Genomic DNA, 21,416 nt, shown 5'->3' with positions numbered 1-21,416 from the left:
GACGTGTGTGTACACGTGTATCTGTATTCGGTGTGTGTCTGAGTGTTGCCCAACTGTGGAACTTGCTAATTCTGACAAGTGAGGCAGCCTCTACCTCCCTGCCTGCTCCACCCCCAGCTTCCACTTGGAAGACAGACAGACAGGCAGACATACAGCTCTCCTCCCAGCTTGTCAAACTCTGTCTCCCCTGACTCCCACTCAGGGCTCACAGGTGTGTACCTGGGAAGTGACAACCTTGCCCTTCCTCCCCACCTCCCTTAGCCCGACTGCTTGGTCAGTACCCTCCCTCCCCCCTCTTTTGGATTTCTGTGTTGAGTTTCCTCAGAGATAGAACCCCTGGGGGCCCTTTGCCATAGAGACCAGGGTTCTGCACCACCCTCACCTGGCCCTAGAGACCTCCCAGGGAGCTGACCACGGAGGGGAGCTGGGGAGCTGGCTGCTGGGCTGCTGTGTCCTCTGCCCCACCGGGCCATGCTGAAGCTCTGGGGTGGAAGATAGGAAGGACAGGGATCATCTATTAGTCCCATTATGCAGATGAGAAAACTGAAGAGCAGAGGCGTGATTAATACGTGCGGCGCAAGTGTTTGGACTCAGGTCCCTTGGCTCTAAGGCAGGGGGTCGGGACCTGCCCCACCACTTTCCCCCTGCCCATTTCCCCACCAAGCACCCCCTCTCAATCGCCTGAGGGTAACCCAGGGCTTCCTCAGGCTGGAGCCCAGTTGCCATTGGAGCCAGGTGGCACAGAAACTGGTGTCCCTGGGGCTTGGCCAGCAGCCATGGGATGCTAGGGGTGGGCACACGTGGCAGGTGCATGTGGGGGATCTCTGCTTCTCAAAGCCAGCTGAGGGTAGAGCAAGCATCCAGGCCTCCTCCCTTCTGAAGTCGAGGAGACACTGCAGCTTGGAGAGGAATCTGAGCAGCCCCCTCCCACCCCGGGCCCGACCAGCGGGTCCGGGGTGGGGTCAGAACGCCACCAGTCCCTGTCCGTGGGCTCAGACTCGGGCTGCCCCCTGCTGGGCGGTCCTCGAGTTGCGGCTGCGGCTGGGGCGCGCGGTGGGGCTGCGTGTACTTGTGCGCGTACACGTGGCTGAGTGTGGGGGTGTTAGGCCTCCACGCTCAACATCCATTTCCGAGTCTGAATCAGGCTCTTTCCTTGCCCCCTCCCCCCAATCTCCTTGGTCTCCCTTTTCTCTTCTCCCACCGCCTCTGCACACGTCCCTTTAGAAATAAAAACACTTATTTTGTAGGCGGGAGGGGAGGGTGTCCAGCTTTCCCTTGCCTCTTCTTGAGTGCCCCTCTCCGTCCCAGGCGGTTTCCTCCTTAAGTCCGCGAAGCCGCGGAGGCAGGGGGATGATGCCCCCCCCCCCGGCCCCCCGGCCCGTATGACTCTTCTCCACCCGGACTTGGCTAGCTCCCCTTACCAGATGGGGAAACTGAGGCAGGCAGGGAGGGAGGACCAGGAGAAGCTCTCCCACCCGGCTCTCTCACCGCCCCCGCACCCGCGCCGGATTTAGCCGCAGGGAGGCTGGGAACATTGTCTTTATTTTAAGCCGCCGAGTGAGGCACGAACGCTGCTGCTCGCGACAAAGGGCTTGGCTAAGCAGCGGCAGGCGGTGCACGTGGGGGTCCAGCCCCACCCCCGCTCGACCCCTCCCAGCCGCCGGGGAGCCGCCGGCCTGACCTCAGCCACTTCTCGCTTCTCTCTGGTCGGTTGGGTCGACCGCTGGCGCAGGACACCTGGGTCTCGGCTCCCGCGGGTTGCTATTTTTGGTCCCTCGGCTGAAGAGTCACTCCTCCGGGCCACCGAGGGAACGCGGGGCTCTCCGCGCGGGGCCCGGCCCCTCTCTCAGCCTCCGCACGGGGAGGAGGAGAGAAGCGGCCCTGGGTGCGAATGCAACTCTACCTCTTCCCAGCTGAACCGCTCTGAGCAAGTTAGTGCCCCTCCCTGGGTCTGTTTCTTTATCGCGGTCGTGGGGTTAGAGATACCTCCCCAACAGGGCAGTTTGACCTTGAGTTGCAGGTTAAACGTGGCACTGCCGTTCGCTACCGGTGAAAGCCATTATCGTCGTTATTTATAACCGTATTGAGCACCTACTACGTGCCCGGCGCTGCTAAACGCTCTACATTCATTAACTGGTTTGTTTCTCACAACAGCTCCCCGAGGGAGCTTCTATTATTATTCCCATTTTACAGATGAGTAGGTTTTCAAGCTGCGCGCCAGCCCAGGGCTCCGTGGTAGGTGCGCTCAGCGTGTCTGGGGCCATCCTGGGGCTGGGGTCGGGGTGGGAGTGCGCCGGCTGCAGCTCCAGGAATGACAGAGACCTGTTGTGCGACCGCATGTTTTAAAGGCAGGGGTCCTGGCTCAGGGCTGCCAGGGGGTGGGGACAGGAAGTGAGCGTGCGCTGGGAGTGTGCTGGTGCTCTGAGCTGGTAGCCCCTTCGTTTAAACCCTCCCACTGGGCTTGGACCCACGTCAGAAGCTCAAACCCAGATACATTTGCCACTTGTCAGTGTTGCTTCTTTCTCTGTCCTGGGAAGAGGCCGGGGTCGGCGATCCTTTTCGTTCCCGCCGGACCTATGAAGTCGGACTGGTTGGGACTCAGTGCCCTGAGGAATGGGCCTGGGTTGGAGGTCTCACCCGCTGTGGGAGGTGACCTCGATTCTGAGCCCGGGGGGTTGGGGGTTGGGGGGTGGATGCGGGGGAAGGCAACTGGTCGTCCTGCCGGCATCCCTCCTTGCCAACCCCCACCGCTACTTTAGGCCCTCAGCCTCTTTACACCCCTTCCCTCCCCTCCCCAACGAAGGGGACGTCGGGAGAGACTAATTCCCAGACAAAAGAAGAAACTAATATCCAGGGCGGGGCCGAAGATAAATCAGGGCTAGTAACGGGCCCCCAGAGTCCCTGACAATCGGGGCCGGGGAGAAAGTGGCCGCAACAAAAAGCATTATCTTGGGACAGGAAATCTAGGTTTTCCGATCCCGTTCCGCAGTTAAGGCCTCTGAGAAACAATCTCCCTCCACGTACCGGGCGCTTCACCTCCGGGACAGGGCTCTGTGCAGGTACTCTCGGGGCAGGGGCAGGGTCCCGGGCAGCTCAGCTCTATTTGCCCCGAAGCCTCGAGGTCGCCTTCCGGAGAATGGATGGGTTGCGGGCGGCCCAGGCCCTGGTTCCTTGCACAGCCTGGACCTGGGCAGAGCGCCCCCTCGTCCTTCCGGCGGCTGGAGCGACAGGGGTCGCGCGGGGGCGTTGAATGCTGGGAGCAGAGGTGACGCATTTTGGACGAGTCTGTGAATCTCGGTTGCACGGGGTTGCACGGGGCTCCAGGGAGGAGCAGGGTTCCCGTTGGGCGTCCCTAAGCGCTCTCTGTCCCGCCTATGTGGACAGGACCTCGGAGCCCAGGTCCGCCTAGGAGTTGGACGCACGGTGGACGTGTGGCCCAGACGGAGGGAAGGGGCGCTTTCCCCAGCGCTATGGAGGCCCGTGCTTCCCACTCAAATCTGTATGGTAAAAAATGGCTTGAGAAATCTGATTAACGGCGTCAGTTTTGCTTTGCCTGGTCAGTGGACACCGGGTCCCCAAGTTTTCCGCCACCTGGTATATGCGCCCTGGCCCTGGACTTGACCAGATGTGAGACGTTTGGAGAGAAGTGGTGCAGAACTTTGGGCGGGCGCTTCGGGCCGGATCCCCAAGGCTTCTCTCCAGCCTCCATAGCTGAGTCCACGCGCCCGGCGAGTGACCCGGGTGAGGCAGGACCGATTTCAGGGTCCCCTATCCCCAGCCGGGCTAAGTTGGCTTCCTTGCCTCGTAGCACCCTCCCCCCGACCCCCGTGAGCGTGTACGCCTTGTCCTCGAGTCCCCACCCAGACGGAGACCAAAGCTCGAAGCCCACGGTAGCGAGGAGTGGGAGCAGGGCGAGTGGAGCCTAAGCCCGCGCTCTCTCCTGCCCACCTCTCCGCGAGACCCTCGCCCCGGGCGCGGGCGCAGGAAGTACGTCGGTGGGCAGGGGGCTGCCCATTCTCCCGGCCTGCGGCGTGGTGACCCTGGAGCCCCCGCCTCGGCGCCCTCTGCCCGGCGCGCTCGGGCGGTACCCACCGCCCTCCGCACCTCTGCGGCGCCCTCTAGCGGCCGGGCTCCCGGCCCGGCGGGGCGGGGTTGTGCCTGCGCAGGGAGAGGAGTAACAGCACAAAGGCCTCTTTCTTGCCCCACAGCGCAGGCCCTTCGTTGTCAGGGGTGGGTAAGGGATGGTGCAGATCCAACTCTCTGAAGTTCCCTTCACTGCAGCACTTATCCCTGGCTAACGCATTCATGAGCGCTTTACGTGCACTTGTCTTATGTAAACCTCATAACATCCCCATGGTGTAGGTGCTGTGATGATTTCCATTTTACAGATAGAAAACTGAGGTTAGGTTAGGTTAATTTAGTCGGCCCTCTGGACTCCCTCACAGTTTGTAGATCTTGGGCCCAGCTTCTCACTAGTTGAGAACTCTTCTGGGCCATTTATAAGAAGGAGGGGTATCCCGGGAATTTGCTAAGCCAGTGTCTCTCCCAGCTCTTCATTCTGCTGCCCCATTTATTTAACAAACATATAGCTTTGTTCTCAATGTTTTACATGTTTTTTTATTATTTTTTATTTTTTTAAGATTTTATTTATTTATTTGACAGAGAGAGATAGGGAAAGAGGGAACACAAGCAGGGGGAGTGGGAGAGGGAGAAGCAGACTCCCCGCTGAGTAGGGAGCCCGACGCGGGGCTCGATCCCAGGACCCTGGGATCATGACCTGAGCCGAAGGCAGACGCTTAACGACTGACCCACCCAGGCTCCCCTATATGTTTTTTTTTTTAAGATTTTATTTATTTATTTGTGAGAGAGAGCAAGAGCGAGAGAGTGCATGAGCAGGGGGGAGAGGCAGAGGGAGAAGTAGGCTCCCCGCTGAGCAGGAAGCCCTATGTAGGGCTCAATCCCAGGACCCTGAGATCATGACCTGAGCCGAAGGTTGACCCTTAACCGACTGAGTCACCCAGGCGCCCCTCAATGTTTTACATGTTTTAACCAATTTAATTTTTGTAAATAACCCAACGAAGTAGGTAGAATTATTATACCCATTTCACAGATAAGGAAACTGAGGTACTGAGAGGTTCAGTAATCTGTTTAAGGTCGCTCGGCTAGTAGGTGCCAGAGCTAGGCCGGTAGACTCCCGATCATTGCCTTTGCCTCTATCCTAAAGGTCCCCCAAATGTCAATATCAGTGCATCTAGGCCCAGTCTAGAATCGCCTTCCCCTTCTCCCCCCGCCCCATCCCTGACTGTGGCCCATCACTCTTTCTGCCCAGCGTCTAATACCAACCCCCCCCACCCCCCGGCCTTCCGCGCCTCCTGCCAGCCTCAGCCGCTGAAGGCCTGACCAGGGCAGGGATTGATGACTTTGGGCGACCTCGGAGGCCGCCTGTTTACTCCGCCGGTCAGCACACGCTGTGATTAACAGTGCACAATCGAGTTAGGGCCGGAGCTCCGCGGCTGAGGCTTGGGGGGGGGGGGCCTCCCGGCTACAGCCGCCCCTCCTTGGGGCGCATTAGGGGTTTGCGTGAAGCTGGAGCCCCGAGAAGGCCGAGAGGGTGCTGTGCCCGGCCGGCGGGGCTAGGGAGCATGTGGCCCTCAGGGGCTGGGGACAAACCTTCACTGCCTTTCTTGTCCTTCTTGCCCTATCCACTGAGGGCGGGAGGCTCAGAAAAGGAGGGGCTGGGTGCCTACTAGAGGAAGGAAAACCTTTCTAGCAAAATGGCGGCAATACTGGGAGGGAGGGATGGAGGGAGGGAGCCAGGCTGGCTCTGCGTTGTGGAACGTGGGAAGCAGCCCTGCCGGGGCCTCAAGTTGCTTAGTTCTGGGGTGGCTATGTTGTCCTCCTAGGCCTGTGGTCCTCTTCCTTGAGCATAGGTCTAGCCTGCTCTAACTTTCCTGTCATCACCCACCAAGGGGGGAGTCTGCAAGCCTTCCCTGTGGGAAGACAGGGATAAAAACCCAGGCCCAGGGCAGCCATTCTCATGGCGATCCTTTGCTCCCTTGCCCTACATTCCAGGGGTAAGCTTCCAGAGTTTTTTGTTTGGTTATTTATTTAAGATTTTATTTATTTATTTGTCAGAGAGAGAGAGAGAGAGCACAAGCAGGGGGGAGCGGCCGGCAGAGGGAGAAGCAGACTCCCTGCTGAGCAGGGAGCCCCATGTGGAACTCGGGACTCATTCCCAGGATTCTGGGACATGACCTGAGCTTAAGGCAGACACTTAACCGACTGAGCCACCCAGGCGCCCCTGGCTTCCAGAGTTTTAAACCAGTAGTCGCTGTTTAAAAATGACGTATGCAGCCTATAGTATGTCCTACTTTCTCCAGATTGGTAATGCGACCCCATCCTAAGGCAACAGTCTGGAGTCTATGCACAGCACTGTGCTGAACATGAGGAAGTGAACAGGAGAAATCAAAGCCCAGAAGCCATGGGGTTGATGAGCTATTTGAGGAGATAAGATGATCTTGGGGAAGGTACCAGGGCAGACCAGAGCCCACGAACTTCCTGGGAGTAGGAAGAAAGGTGAAGAAAAGTACAGGAATGGTCAGTGGGAGCTGGCTCCATCAGGGACAGTATAGGGGAGCCAGGGGAGGATGGTCTGGTGTCCAAGCTTCTGTAGGATGTCAGGGCACCGGACTGTTTGAGTCAGGTTGGGGGCCCAGTCTAGAATCTTGTGGGAGGGAAGGAGTCATGGCTCTCTCTCAGCCTCAGTTTACCCATCTATAAATGGGATTGGGATAGAGGTGAAGATGGACTAGATGGTCCCAAAGGACTCTCCCAGCTCTGATGTTCTTTGCAGATGGAACACCTGGGATTTGACTCAGTTCTGCCTCTCTGGCCCTGAGACCTTCAGCAGATCACTCCCCTTCTCTGAGCTTTGGTTTCCCAGAAGTGAAACAGGAGGTTAGGCTAGCCTAGTATTCCTCAAAGTTTATTTTGCAAGACATTAGTAGGTGTAAATGATAAGAAAAAGGCCTCCATGGGAAAACGGGAAATTAATTAGGCTTTCTTTACTGTAAGAACCTATCAGAACCTTTAAATGGCAAATATGCACTAAGATTCTCTGAGAGGCAGAGAAAACATGCAGATTCCCAAACTTATTTCACTACAGATTTTTTAAAAAAGATTTTATTTATTTATTTGAGAGAGAGAGCGAGTGCACAAGTGGAGAGGGGCAAAGAGAAAGAATCTGAAGCAGACTCCACACTGAGTGCAGAGCCGAATGCGGGGCTCAATCCCATGACCGCGAGATCGTGACCTGAGCTGAAACCAAAAGTCAGACGCTTAACCGACTGAGCCGCCCGGGTGCCCTGACAGAAATTAGTTTTTACGTGAGCTTCTCTTAGGACTGGCATCTGAGGAAGATTCTTGAGTCACAGGGCACTAGTTTATGTAGAAACCCTCCAGCTCCCACATGTGATAATTCTAGGCCTTCCCTCCACCCTTCAGGCCTGGACCCCTGTCTCCATCAAGGGCTCCTTTCCCTGGCTCCAATCTTTTTTGGACACTCCTCACCCCAGGCCCCCTTGCTCTACTTTCCTTAGTGTGTCCTTTGTGTCTGGCTTCCCGTGAATTTCCCTGACTCAGCCCTAGAGGGCTCAAACTCAGTCCATTGCCTGCCCCTTCCCAGATCCTTTCTGATCAGAGGATCTGAAGGGTGCCATCTGGGCTCTTCTGGCAGGGGTCAGTGTGATGGATGTGGTTTCCTGGTTCCTAATCCCAGGTCCCAGCCCCAAGCCCCAAGCTTCTCTGGCCCAGCCTCCAGCCTCCAGTCCTCAGTCAATAGACCTCATTCCCTAGCCTACTAGGAGGCCTCTGGCCCCAAGTCTCCTGGCTCCCAGCTCCAGACCCTGCACCTTGAACCTCATCTCCAAGCTCTGGTCCCACTTCCCACTCCTGGCTCTCAGCCTTCCTCTCCAAAGCTGTTTCTGAAATTTGGTTAACAGGTCACACCTTCCCTGTCCCCAGCTGCATCTGCAACCCACTTGGTCTTTGGGCCCGAGCCAGAGTCAAAGGAGAGCCAGGGTGGTGGGAGAGTGATTACACATATTGGCAGCGTGAGGGGTGCACTGCACAGTGTTTACATTAAAATCGCCCTCCCCCAACACAAGCCTGGTCCAGGGTGAGGGGACCCTTTGGAGGCAAAAATATAGATTATGAACTAGAACATTCTAGTCAGGTAAGTGGTGGGAGGTGGGAAGTAGAGGCAAGGGCAGAGGCCAGGAGAAGGTGGGGGGTGGGTAGAGTCATAAACCTGACTCAGCAGGTGGTCCTGGGATGAGGCTGGGGACAAGGGCCAGTCACAGGGTGAAAGGAGCCATTTTACAGTTGTAGAAGCTGAGGCTCTGTGACTTGCCGAGGGCTACACGGACACCCAAACTGTCTCCTTGTATTATGATCTCAGTTGACAGTTTTCAAAGTGCTTTCTCTTCATTACTCCCTCCTTCTAGAAATACTCTTTTTTTTTTTTAAGATTTATTTATTTATTTATTTTTGAGAGAGAGAGAGATGGGGGAGGGGAGGGGCAGAGGGAGAGGGAGAAGCAGACTCCCTGCTGAGCGGGCAGCTGGATACAGGCTTGATCCCAGGACCCTGGGATCATGACATGAGCTGAAGGCAGATGCTCAACCAACTGAACCACGCAGGCATCCCTAGAAATACTTTCTGTGCTTAGTCTCTGGGGACACCCCCTCCCGGTTCTCCTCCTCTCTCCCTGGTTGTTGTTCCTCCATTGCCTTTGCTGATGTTCCTCATCTTCCCACTTTCCAAACTTTGGAGTGTCTGGGCTCAGTCCTTGGACCTTCACACCCACTCCCAGGTGAACTGATGCTACCCACGCACTGATGAGTCCCAAATTTATGTCTCCAGCCCAGCCTCTCTTCTGAAAACCCAATATTTTCTCATCTGTAAAATGGGGATGACAATAGCTCGACCTCGTCGGGCTCTCATGCAGATTAAATGAGTTCAGCTATATGAACTGTCGGGAAGGCGCCGGGCTCAGCTTCAACGTGATGGCTGGAGCTATGACTATTGCTCCATTGGAAATCTAGAATCATCTCAGACATGACTCATCTCAAACCCCAAACCTGATCTCTCTGGAGCCTTGCCCATCTCAGTTGATGGCAACTCTGTCCTTTGAGTAGCTCAGGCCCCAAATCCTGTAGTCATCCTTGATTCCATTCTTTCTCTCACATCCCAAACCAAATTTATTAGACAATCCCGTTGTCTCTTCCTTACCTATATCCAGGGTGCGGCCACTGTGGTCTTGGCCAGTGCCATCTCTTACCTGGATTACTGCCTCCACACTGGTCAACCTCTGCTTCCCGCTCCACCTCACTTTCTACCACGGCCTCCTGCTCCTTGGCTCCAGCCACGCTGGCCTTGCTCTCTCTGGAACATGCCAAGCACTTTCCTGCCTCAAGGACTTGGCACCACTGTCACCTTGGCCTAGGTAATGATAAACACACCATCAGGTTTCTACAAGATAAAGATGATGATTGTACAGAGGCCTGGGGCTTGGGGCAGTGGGCAAAAAATTAAAAAAATATGTAATATTTTTATTTTTTATTATTTTTAAATATTTTATTTATTTGTTTGAGAGAGAGATAGAGACAGACATAGGGAGAGAGAGCAAGAGCAGAGGGGAGAGGGAGAAGCAGAATCTCCCGGCTGAGCAGGGAGCCCGACGATGTGGGGCTTGATCTCAGGACCCCGGGATCATGACCTGAGCCAAAGGCAGATGCTTTAACTGACTGAGCCACCCAGGGGCCCCTATTTTTTAATTTTTATTTTATTTTTAAAAAAAGATTTTATTTATTTATTTATTTGCGAGAGAGAGACAGAGAGAGAGAGAGAGCAGGAGAGCACAAGCAGGGGGAGCAGCAGAGGGAAAAGGAGAATCAGACTCCCCACTTAGCAGGGAGCCCAACAAGAGGCTGGATCCCAGGAACCTGAGATCATGACCTGAGCCAAAGGCAGATGCTTAACCGACTGAGCCACCCAGTCTTTGCCATTTTTTTTTTTTATTTTTTATTAAAGATTTTATTTTTGAGTAATCTCTGCACCCAACATGGGGCTCAAACTCACAACCCCAAGATCAACCCTGAGTTGTACACTCCATGGACTGAATCAGCCAGGTGCCCACGATATGTCATATTTTAATGCAGTATTTAAAAAAATAAAAAATAATGCAAAAACAAACCAACCAACCCCACAATGAACAAAAGATCAAACTTTTTAAAAAAGATTTTATTTATTTGACACACAGAGAGAGACAGCTAAAGAGCGAACATAAGCAGGGGGAGTGGGAGAGGAAGAAGCAGGCTTCCCGCGGAGGAGGGAGCCTGGCGCGGGGCTCGATCCCATGACCCTGGGATCATGACCTGAGTCAAAGGCAGACGTTTAACAACTGAGCCACCCAGGCACCCCCAAAATATCAAACTTTTAAGTCAAGACAGGATCAGACAGGGCTGGGATTAGGGTGAGGCAAGAGAGGCAAGTCCAACTGCCCTTCACCCTAGTCCCAGACCTGGACTGCGACTCAAAATCTTTCTGGGCGGTGGGAGGTGGGGCGGGACAGACCCACTTGGATGGCCCAGGGAGAGCAACAGGCGCAGAGCCCACCCCAGGGTAGTGGCAGTGGGCTGGACAGGACACTGCTGGCCTGTAAAATGGGGGTCGTGGGTCTTGTCTTAGAGGAACTCGGGAAGATTAGTGAGACGATGGACAGAAACCCTTTCTCGGTGGTGGTGCGGGCTGGGCTGGGAGGCGGGAAAGCCGGGAGAGGGGCGGGGCATGGGGGCCCGACTGCCTGGGGCAGGGGGTACTCACGTGGCTCCCCCAGGTGAGGATGGTCCCGAACCAGTCGTCCGACCAGCAGGGGAGGGTGAAGCAAGTGGAGAATCTGAAGGACATGGCCGGGTAGGTACGGACGATCCCAGCAGAGGTGGGACCAGGTGATGGGGCCTTAGGATCAAACCTGGTACAGGGCGGAGAGGCGGAGCCAGGGTCGGAGAAGCCCTGGACTCGGAAGGCGAGGCTGGTAGGATCAGGGGGCGGGGTCAGAAGTCGGAAGGCAGGAGGAAGGCCAAGGGGCAAGTCGCGGCCGGGCAATAGGGCGGATCGAGAAACAGACCTTTGGCTCAGTGGGATTAGGAGTCCTGTGTATCTTCCCCGCCCCTGCAGAGCTGGGTGCGGATTATGCCCTCCTCCCTCCCTTTCTCGGGGCTGGGACAATGTGTGCTTGTTTTCGGAGGCACCTGGAGCTGGGCTCCTTGGGCCAGGGTAGAGCCCCATTAGCCCAGGAAGGGGCCAGAGCAGGCCTTGGAATGCCAGATGCTCTTTCCCGGCCGGGCTGCTACAGCTCGCATCCACCTGCTCCCGCCTCTCTGCAGCCACTGCCAGAGCTCCTCATGGCCCGCAACCCCCAGGCTCAGAACTGGTACCAGGACTGGGAATCCTCTGTGCTGGTCTGGACCGCAGATCAGGCCAGCCTCCTTCCCTCTTTCGCCGGGTCCCCCAGTGCCATCAGTGCTGGGGTTCTGGCCAGCCCAGGAGAGTCAGGCAGGGGCTGAGCGGGAGAGAGGGCCCCAGGGTGGGAAGGACGAGACCAGATCTCAGTGACCCCTTGAGCTATTTTGCCTTGCCAGGCCTCCTCCCTGCCAGCTCAGGGCTCGCTGGAGGCGGATCACAGAAGAGCTGAGGAGTCTGGCAGTGAAGCTTAGGTTAGCTGGACTTCCTGAACAAGAGCCCAGGTACGACGTGGTGCACTGCTCCTGCAGCCAGGGCCTGGCTTGGAGAGCAGAGACTTGCCTCTGCATTCATCTCCCGCTTCCTCTTTTCTCCTTTGTTTCCAGATGTTTGCACCTGTCTCAGAGGGAAAGAGTTTCAGAGCCTCCTGATTGGCTCCCGTCACTGTAGTCCCTTCTCGACTTCCAGGGAAGACTGATGGAGGGGTGCAAGTGTGTGTGTGTGTGGGGGGGGTGAGCCAGATGCATATGGTTTTTCACTGTAACTCTAAGAACAGCCTCGCAGGGAGCAGAGAGAAGTGGAGAGGAAGGTGGGCGCATGGTGTGTGTGTGTGTGTGTGTACATGCATGAATTCTTGGGACAAGTCAACTATCTGGGTTCAAGTGTAGGCTCTATTACTTCTCAGCTGTGTCTTACCTTCCTCAAGGATAATAATAATCCTTCCTAAGGATAATAATAATACTTACCTTATGGATTACTGATAATTTTGATACATTATAGTATCATACAGAATAGTTTTCCTGCCTTACACATCCCCTGTGTTCTACCTATTCAACCCTCCTTGCTCCCTCCAAACCTCTGGCAACCACTGATCTTTTAACTTTCCATGTATTTCATGTTTTTTGATGCCACTGTAAATGATACTGTTTTTTAAATCTCAATTTCCAGTTGTTTATTGCTAGTGTATAGAAGTGCAATTCTTTCTTTCTTTTTTTTTTAAGATTTTGTTTATTTGAGAGAGAGAGCGAGAGCGCGAGAGAGAGCTAGGGGGGGGAGGTGGGAGGGAGCAGGGAGCCCTACTCTGGGCTTGATCCTAGGACCCTGGGATCATGACCTGAGCTGAAGGCAGATCATGGGACCCTGGGATCATGACCTGAGCCACCCAGGCGCCCCCAGAAGTGCAATTCTTTAACTGTATTGATTTATACCCCACAACCTTGCTTAAGCTCATGTTTTAGTTGTAGCATTTGTGTAGACTCTATTGGATTTCCTGCATAGATGATCACTGCATGATTGTTTGGAACCGACGATGGTTGGCTGATGTGGAGTGGCCACTGTGGGTGGACCAGAGAGGGACAGCGGGAGAAGTTGGGCATAGTTTCTTTAAAAAAATTATTTATTTAATCGATAGAGACAGAGAGAGCATGCGCAAGGGCTTGTATGTCCATGAGAGCAGGGGGACAGGCAGAGGGAGAGGGAGAAGGAGAGAAGCAGACTCCCTGTTGAGCGTGGAGCCCATTGCAGGGCTGGATCCCAGGTCCCTGAGATCATGACCTGAGCCGAAACCAAGAGTGGACTGCTTAACTGACTGAGCCGCCAAGGTACCCCTGGGCATAGTTACCTTTTAATGAAATGGGCTTAGGTGGGTCTGGCTAGGAGGAGGGATCCCAGGGGAGGTGTTTCTCTGGAACCACAAGTCCAGGAGAGGTCCCTCCTGTCCTCCCCTGGCTGTCATTTCTCCAGCCCTCCTCTTGGTGTCCATATCCATGAGATTCAGGGGCTCCTTCTTCTGCTTTCTGCCCCTTCTCAGTCCTCCGGAGGCCTGGAGTGAGACCATTTGCCTCTCCTGCTGCTTCTACCCCAATTTCCCTTTTTACCTATGGGGAAAGGAGAAGCAGCGTTCAGGAGTAGCACCGGGGGATTCTTTTTAAGTGTTTGTGCTCAGCTGTCCCACCTTATGTCCAAACCACCCACTGTTTCCAAGACCCGAGAGTCCCAGGAAGGATTCCAGGGGACTCTGCCTGTGAGAACAGGACCCAGGAGGCTCCGCAGGCAAGAGTCCAGTTGAATGATCCCAGGTGATCTCACCCTGGAGTCTGGACTTTTTGTGGTCAAACAGGGCTGGATCAAGGAGCTATGAGTCTCCTGTGGGTCTGAGGGTGGGGAGGCTAGGGGAGGGTACAGCCACCTTCTCCCCAGGTCCTGTACTGTGTAGGGCAGTGGCTGGCCCAGAGTCTCTGGCAGGAGGACAGTGGTGGGGCAGGCAGCCACAGGGACCACTCCGTAGACAAGGAGAGGCAAGGAGGGGTAGAACTCAGCAGCCAGGCTCACCGGCGGGCTCGGGATCCTGCCTATGTCCTGCTCAGACCGCTCTGCCTGTGGGGAGAAGGAGCACCTTGGTGGGGCCACTGGGGCTTTCGGGTGCCCTAACTCTGCCTGCTAGCGGTGCTCCCTCTTTTCTCATTCCCTACAGGGCCAGATGCTTGCTCCGACCTTGGCTGAAAGGAAAGTGGGAAGCAAATGGTTTTGGAACCAGGGAGCCTGGGTTCTGGTCCCAATTTGCATCTGCTGTGTGACTGTACAACTTCCCAGCCCATCTTTCTCCTAAGTACCAGACTACATGTCCAGCTTCCTATTCAAAATCTTCATTTGGCTGTCTAAAAGGCCCTTCAGATTTCATTTATTTATTTATTTTTTTAGATTTTACTTATTTATTTGACACACACAGAGAGAGAGAGCACAAGTAAGGGAAGCAGCAGAGGGAGAAGGAGAAGCAGGGAGCAGGGAGCCCGATGCGGGGCTCGATCCCAGGACCCTGAGATCATGACCTGAGCCGAAGGCAGACGCTTAACGACTGAGCCACCCAGGTGCCCAAGGCCCTTCAAATGTTAAACGATCAAGGAACTCTTCATCTCTGTCTCCAAGTCTGCTCCTCTCCCGGATTTCTCCATCCTGGCACATGGCGCTTGGAACTACCCAGTTGCTCCAGTTCAAGTGTCTGAATGCCTCCTGTTACCTTATTTCCCTACATCCAGAATATGAATTTGGATGCTCTTTGAAACGCATCCAAAGTCAGGCTCTCTCTGCATCTCCACAACCACTCCAGGCTCTTTCCATCTTTGCTGGTACCATTGCAGTAGCTTCTAGCCTAGTCTTCCCATTTGTGCTCTTGGCCCTGGCCCTCTGTCCCTGGCCTGTTCTCCACGAGGAAGCCAAAGTGATCTTTAATTTTTAAAATTATTTAAAAAATATATATTTTTTTAAATTTTATTTATTTATTTGACAGAGAGATAGAGAGAGAGCACAAGTAGGCAGAGTGGCAGGTAGAGGGAGAGGGAGCTCAGCTCTCCGCTGAGCAGGGAGCCGGACGTGGGGCTCAATCCCAAGACCCCAGGATCATGACCTGAGCCGAAGGCAGCTGCTTAACTGACTGAGCCACCCAGGCGCCCCTAAAAATATTTTTAATTCCAGTCAGCATACAGTGTTCTGTTAGTTTCGGGTATACGATATAGTGACTGAACGCTTCCATACATTGCCCGGTGCTCATCACAACAAGTGCCCTCCGTCATCCCCTCTTAGTTCCCCCATTCTCCCTGCCACAAAGTGATCTTTTATTTATTTTTAAAATTTTTTAATTTTTAAAAAAGATTTATTTATTTATGAGAGAGAGATAGAGATAGAGAGAGCGCAAGCACACGGAGAGGCAGAGGCAGAAGGAGAAGCTGGCTGCCCGCTGAGCAGGCGTCCGATGCGGGGCTGGATCCCAGGACCCTGGGAACATGAGCTGGGGCTGAAGGCAGACGCTTAACCAACTGAACCACCCAGGTGCCCCCACATTATGTCACTTAAAGAAGAGTGTGGGATCTCTCTCCATTTACTAAGATAATCTTCGCGATCTTAAAAGAGTTTCAAAAATTCTCGCCATGGAAGTCTCAGGTGTCCTATGTCAATTCCCTAGTGATTACCTAGCTTTTGGCATTATTCAGAATGGTATCTTAATTTTCAAAGATTTTCTAGATTATTTCTCTAGATTATTGCTATTGATCTTCTGGTAATTTGATTTTTTATCCAGCATCTTTGCTGAACTCTCTTATCAGTTTTAATTGTTTGTTGATTTTATTGGTTTATTTAGGTAAATGATCATATTCTCTCTAAATAATGACATTTTAAACACTTCTCTTTTAAATTTCTTTTTTTTTTTAAAGATTTTATTTATTTATTTGACAGAGAGATAGCGAGAGCAGGAACACAAGCAGCGGGAGTGGAAGAGGGAGAAGCGGGCTTCCTGCCGAGCAGGGAGCCCGATGTGGGACTCGATCCCAGGACCCTGGGTTCATGACCTGAGCCGAAGGCAGATGCTTAATGACTGAGCCACCCAGGCGCCCTCTCTTTTAAATTTCTTATTTCTCTTTCTTTTCTAGTAGATCAGTGTTGGCTAGGACCCCCAGTACTGTGTTACACAGTTGATTCCGAGGTCAAAGAGAACGCCCACAACTTTCCCCATTCTGTATAGTATTTGCCTTGATGCTTATCTCTCTGGGTTCCTGATTTCCCTTAGACGGTTGGCCTAGTTTTCCTTTAATCTTATTCCAGCCCTTTGATGTTTTTAAGGATATTTTAAAATACTTTATACTTTTTTTGGACTTATTTTCAGTGTTTTTTTTGTCATTTTAATGGAAATAGAAATCCTTTTTCTAATTGATTTCCAGAAGTTTGTTATAAATGCTGGATACAAATCCTTGCAAATACCTTCTTTTACTCTTTTCACATTATTTATAGTGAAACAGATGGCCAGAATTGAAAAAAAAACTCAAAGCAGAAAAATTTATCAATGTTCCTGTTTTGGTTAGCCCTTTTTATGTCTTAAGAAATCCTTTCCTCTTCGGAAGGAATTAATTTTTGTTTAAGATTGAAATATGAATTACATTTTATTTATTTCGCATATGGGTGAGTAGATGTCCTGATACTATTTATTGAATGGTCCATGTTTTATCCAGTCATCTGCAATGCTTCCTCTGCAGCTTTCTCCTGTGTGTGGGTCTGTTTCTGGGCTTGCTATTCTTTCCCACTGGGCAATTTATTTTTTCCTGCTCCATCATCCACTGTCTTAATTACTACATTTTTATAATAAGAGTTTATAATATGCCTTGATTTCTGGTAGGGCAAATCCTTCTACTTCATTCTTTTTATTTATTTATTTTTAAAGATTTTATTTATTTATTTGACAGAGAGAGACACAGCAAGAGAGGGAACACAAGCAGGGGGAGTGAGAGAGGGAGAAGCAGAGAGGGAACACAAGCAGGGGGAGTGGGAGAGGGAGAAGCAGGCTTCCCGCTGAGCAGGGAGCCCGATGCAGGGCTTGATCCCAGGACCCTGGGCTCATGACCTGAGCCAAAGGCAGACGCTTAACGACTGAGCCACCCAGACGCCCCTACTTCATTCTTTTTAAAAAACTACCTTAGGGGTGCCTGGGTGGCTCAGTCTGTTAAGTGTTGACTCTTGATCTCAGCTCAGGTCTTGATCTCAGGGTCATGAGTTCAAGCCCCCTCGATGTGCAGCGTACTAAAAAAAAAAAAATTGGGGCACCTGGGTGGCTCAGTCGGTTGAGTGTCTGACTTTGGCTCTGGTCATGATCTTGGGGTCCTGGGACTGAGTCCTATGTTGGGCTCCTTGCTAAAAGAGGAGTCTACTTGTCCCTCTCCTTCTTCCTCTACCCCTCCCCCTGCTCATGCTCTCCTCTCTCTCCCTGAAATAAAGTCTTAAAGAAAAAAAAAAAGAACTATCTTAGTTATATGTGGCCTATTGCACTTTTATATACATTTTACCATTTGCTTTTTACAGTTTTTGGAAAATACCCATTATAATTTTTAAAAAGATTTTATTTATTTATCTGAGAGAGAGAGATAGAGAGAGATAGCATGAGTGGGGGGAGGGGCAGAGGGAGAGGGAGAAGCAGACTCCCCACTGAGCAGGGAACCCAAGGGGGATGGGGTGGGGTAAGCGGGGCTCAATCCCAGGACCCCGAGATCATGACCTAGCTGAAGGCAGATACTTAACTGACTGAGCAACTCAGGTGCCCCTGGAATTTTTTAAAAAAATTAAATTAAATTAAATTAAAAAAAATTTTTTTTAAGTACGCTCCAAGTCCAGGGGCTTAAACTCACAACCCTGAGATCAAGACCCGAGCTGAGATCAAGAATCAGACGCTTAACTGACTGAGCCACCCAGGTGTCCCTGGAATTTTTTTTTTTTTAAGATTTGATTTTCTTTAAGTAATCTCCACACCCAATCTGGGACTCGAACTCACAACCCTGAGATCAAGAGTCACACGCTCTGCAACACTACATCAAAAACTAATGATGTAATGTATGGTGACTAACATAACATAAAAAAAAAAAAAAGAGTCACACGCTCTACCAACTGAGCCAGCCAGGTTCCCCTCCACTGGAATTTTTTTTTTTTTTTAAGATTTTATTTATTTATCTGACAGAGAGAGAGAGAGAGACAGGAGAGAGGGAACACAAGCAGGGGGAGTGGGAGAGGGAGAAGCAGGCTTCCCGCCGAGCAGGGAGCCCGATGAGGTGCTCGATCCCAGGACCCTGGGATCATGACCTGAGCCGAAGGCAGACGCTTAACGACTGAGCCACCCAGGCACCCCTCCACTGGAATTTTGATCAGATTTGCACTGAATTTATAAATAAGTATTGGAATGGCTGACATTTTTATATTATCTTATGTCAATTATGAGTTGACATGAGATTTCTGATCCATGTACATAATATATTTATTTAAGTTTTTAAAATACCTTTCAGTATAGTTTAAAAATTTTCTCAATATAGGAATTAAAAAAATTAAACTTTCTAACTACTTTTTTTTTTTTTTTAAGATTTTTATTTATTTGGCAGAGAGAGACACAGCAAGAGAGGGAACACAAGCAGGGGGAGTGGGAGAAGGAGAAGCAGGCTTCCCATGGAGCAGGGAGCCTGACGCAGAGCTTGATCCCAGGACCCTGGGATCAAGACCTGAGCCAAAGGCAGGTGCTTAACGACTGAGCCACCCAGGTACCCACTTTCTAACTACTTTTTACCAGAGTGGAGAATGCAATTGATTTTTTATGTATTGACCTTGTATCCAGCCACCTTGCCAAATTTTACTATTTCTAATAATTTCAGACTTTCGTATCGGCAATTATATCTTCTGTAAATAGTAACAGTATTGATTTTTCCTTTCAAGTCCTAGTTCTTTTTTTTTTAAAGAATTTATTTATTTATTTGAGAGAGAGAGAATGAGAGACAGAGAGCATGAGAGGGAGGAGGATCAGAGGGAGAAGCAGACTCCCTGCCGAGCAGTGAGCCCGATGCGGGACTCGATCCCGGGACTCCAGGATCATGACCTGAGCCGAAGGCAGTCGCTTAACCAACTGAGCCACCCAGGTGCCCTCCTTTCAAGTCCTAGTTCTGTTATTTGTTATTCTTATCCTGAGCACTGACCACACTATCCAGGATTATACTGATTAGAGGAAGAGACAGCAGGCACCTTGGTCTTGTTCCCAAGTTTAAAGGGGATACTTCTAATGTTTCACCATTAAGTATAATCTTTGCTGTGGATTTTGGGTAGATGTTCTACATCAAGTTAAATTTCTTTCTATTATTTGCTTTACTAAGAATTTTTAATATATGTTAATTTTTATTAAAAATTTTTCTACTTTTATTAGGGTTATAATCTATTAATATGGTGATATTAATATATTGTCTCAGGTTAAACTACCCTTGATTCCTGAGATTGACATTCCATGGTCATAATGTATTATTTTTTTATATATATCACTGGATTCATTTTTCTAACATTTTATTTAGGATTTTGTATCTGTTTATGAGTGATATTGGTCTGTAGTCTTTACTTCACAGCAATACTCCTTCGGGTTCAGTATCAACTGCCTTCAGAGAATGAATCTGAGATAATTTCATCTTTTTCTCTTTTGGGGGGAAGCATTGGTATAATATTGGAAGATTGTTTTTTTTATTTTTTTATTTTTATTTTTTAAAGATTTTATTTATTTATTTGACAGACAGAGACACAGCGAGAGAGGGAACACAAGCAGGGGGAGTGGGAGAGGGAGAAGCCGGCATCCCGTTGAGCAGGGAGCCCAATGTGGGCCTCGATCCCAGGACCCTGGGATCATGACCTGAGCCGAAGGCAGATGCTTAACAGCTGAGCCACCCAGGCGCCCCGGTTTCTTTTTTATTCTTAATATTTGTTCATGTCTTCAGTCTTTTATTTTTTTATTATTGTTGCCAAAGATTTGTTCATTTCATTGATATTTTCAAAGATCAATTTTTTTGTTTTGTTGGCTCTCTTTTATATCCTTGTTTTCTATTTATTTCGGGTACTATTATTATTATGTGTGTTTTTATAAGTAAGATAACTGAGCATTTGGACTAGTTACTTTATATACTGTTTATATACTGGAGCCATATTCTTTTTTTTTTTAAAGATTTGTTTATTTATTTAAGAGGGGGAGGGGCAGAGGGAGAGAGAGAATCCTGAAGCAGACTCCCCTTGAGCATGGAGCCCAGTGCAGGGCTCGATTGGGAGCCCCTGAGATCATGACCTGAGCCTAAATTAAGAGTCCGACGCTTAACCAGCTGAGTCACCCAGGCACCCCCAGAGACATATTCTTAACCATTGTACTTTCTTTGGTCTTAAAGTGTATTTTGACTCTTATCAGCAAAGCTACCTAACTTCTTCTGGTCAATATTTGCTTGGTATATATTTTTCTGTTTCTTTCTTTTTAAAAAGATTTTATTTATTTATGTGACAGAGAGAGAGACAGAGAGAGAGGGAACACAAGCAGGAGGCGTGGGAGAGGGAGAAGCAGGCTTGCCGCTGAGTAGGGAGCCTGATGTGGGGCTCGATCCCAGGACCCTGAGATCATGACCTGAGCCGAAGGCAGACGCTTAACGACTGAGCTACCCAGGTACCCCTTTCTGTTTCTTTATATGTAACGTTTTCATGTGCTAACATTTTAGATGGGTCCTTAAACTGCATGGAGTGGTAAATAAAATTAACTTGGAATGTCTCTGCCTCTTAACTGGTAGGTTTAACCTATTTACATTTATTTTGGTGACTGATATAGTTGGAATCATTGATACATCTTACTTTTTGTCTTTAATTTGTCTTAATTTTTATATGTTTTTGTCCTCCTTTTTGCCTTAAAAAAAAAATGATTGATTGACCTTTGTGCTTTTTCTGACTGGAAAAGCTTCTGGCTCTGGGGCCTGATTGTCCCCTCCCGGATGCTTACTTCACACCTACTCACTGCGTTCCTGTGGGATACTGCTCCCCTGTGTACATGAGGATGCAGTTCATGGAGCTAGTCACACAGCCCTTTCCTAATGCAGCTATTGTGACATGGAGGAGTAAGTGGCTTAGAAGGAAATAAAGGTGATGACAGGGTGCTGGGAGAAGTTTGGAGGAGTCTTGGGCCTTTACTACCCTTCTAGGTAGCTGGCTCTGGCCAGGTTAGGGGCTGGGTCTGGGAGGGGACCAGGACAGGAGCAGGAATGGGGGACGTGCTCATCCAGGGGTGTCATCACACAGGCCAGAGTGCAGATCCCTGACAGCAACAAGAAGGTCATTGCGTAGGCCTGTGGCCCACCCGTTTGGTGGCCAAAAAGCCCAGGAGGGGTGTCTGGGTGGCTCAGTCGTTAAGCTTCTGCCTTTGGCTCAGGTCATGATTCCAGGGTCCTGGGATCGAGTCCCACATCAGGCTTCCTGCTCAGTGGGGAGTCTGCTTCTCCTTCCTCTGCCCCTCCTCCCACTCATGCTCTCTCTCTCTCAAATAAATAAAAAAATTGTCAAAAAAAAAAAAAAACGCTCAGGAAATAAAACGG

General features: G+C 50.7%; 1 protein-coding gene across 1 annotated transcript in view; it reads right to left on the bottom strand.

The window, feature by feature from the left end:
- Positions 1–21,416, bottom strand: part of LOC110576178 (solute carrier family 22 member 6-like) — a 46,443-nt gene that overhangs the window by 4,928 nt on the left and 20,099 nt on the right. The window contains 1 exon segment of the mRNA XM_021685250.1: positions 10,885–11,092. Within this exon segment, the coding sequence (XP_021540925.1) occupies positions 10,885–11,092 (208 nt within the window).

Source organism: Neomonachus schauinslandi, chromosome 11 (genome assembly GCF_002201575.2).
Source record: "Neomonachus schauinslandi chromosome 11, ASM220157v2, whole genome shotgun sequence".
Taxonomy (NCBI): Eukaryota; Metazoa; Chordata; class Mammalia; order Carnivora; family Phocidae; genus Neomonachus; species Neomonachus schauinslandi.
Note: the sequence above shows the minus strand (reverse complement) of the source record. Positions and strands in the feature narration are given on the sequence as shown.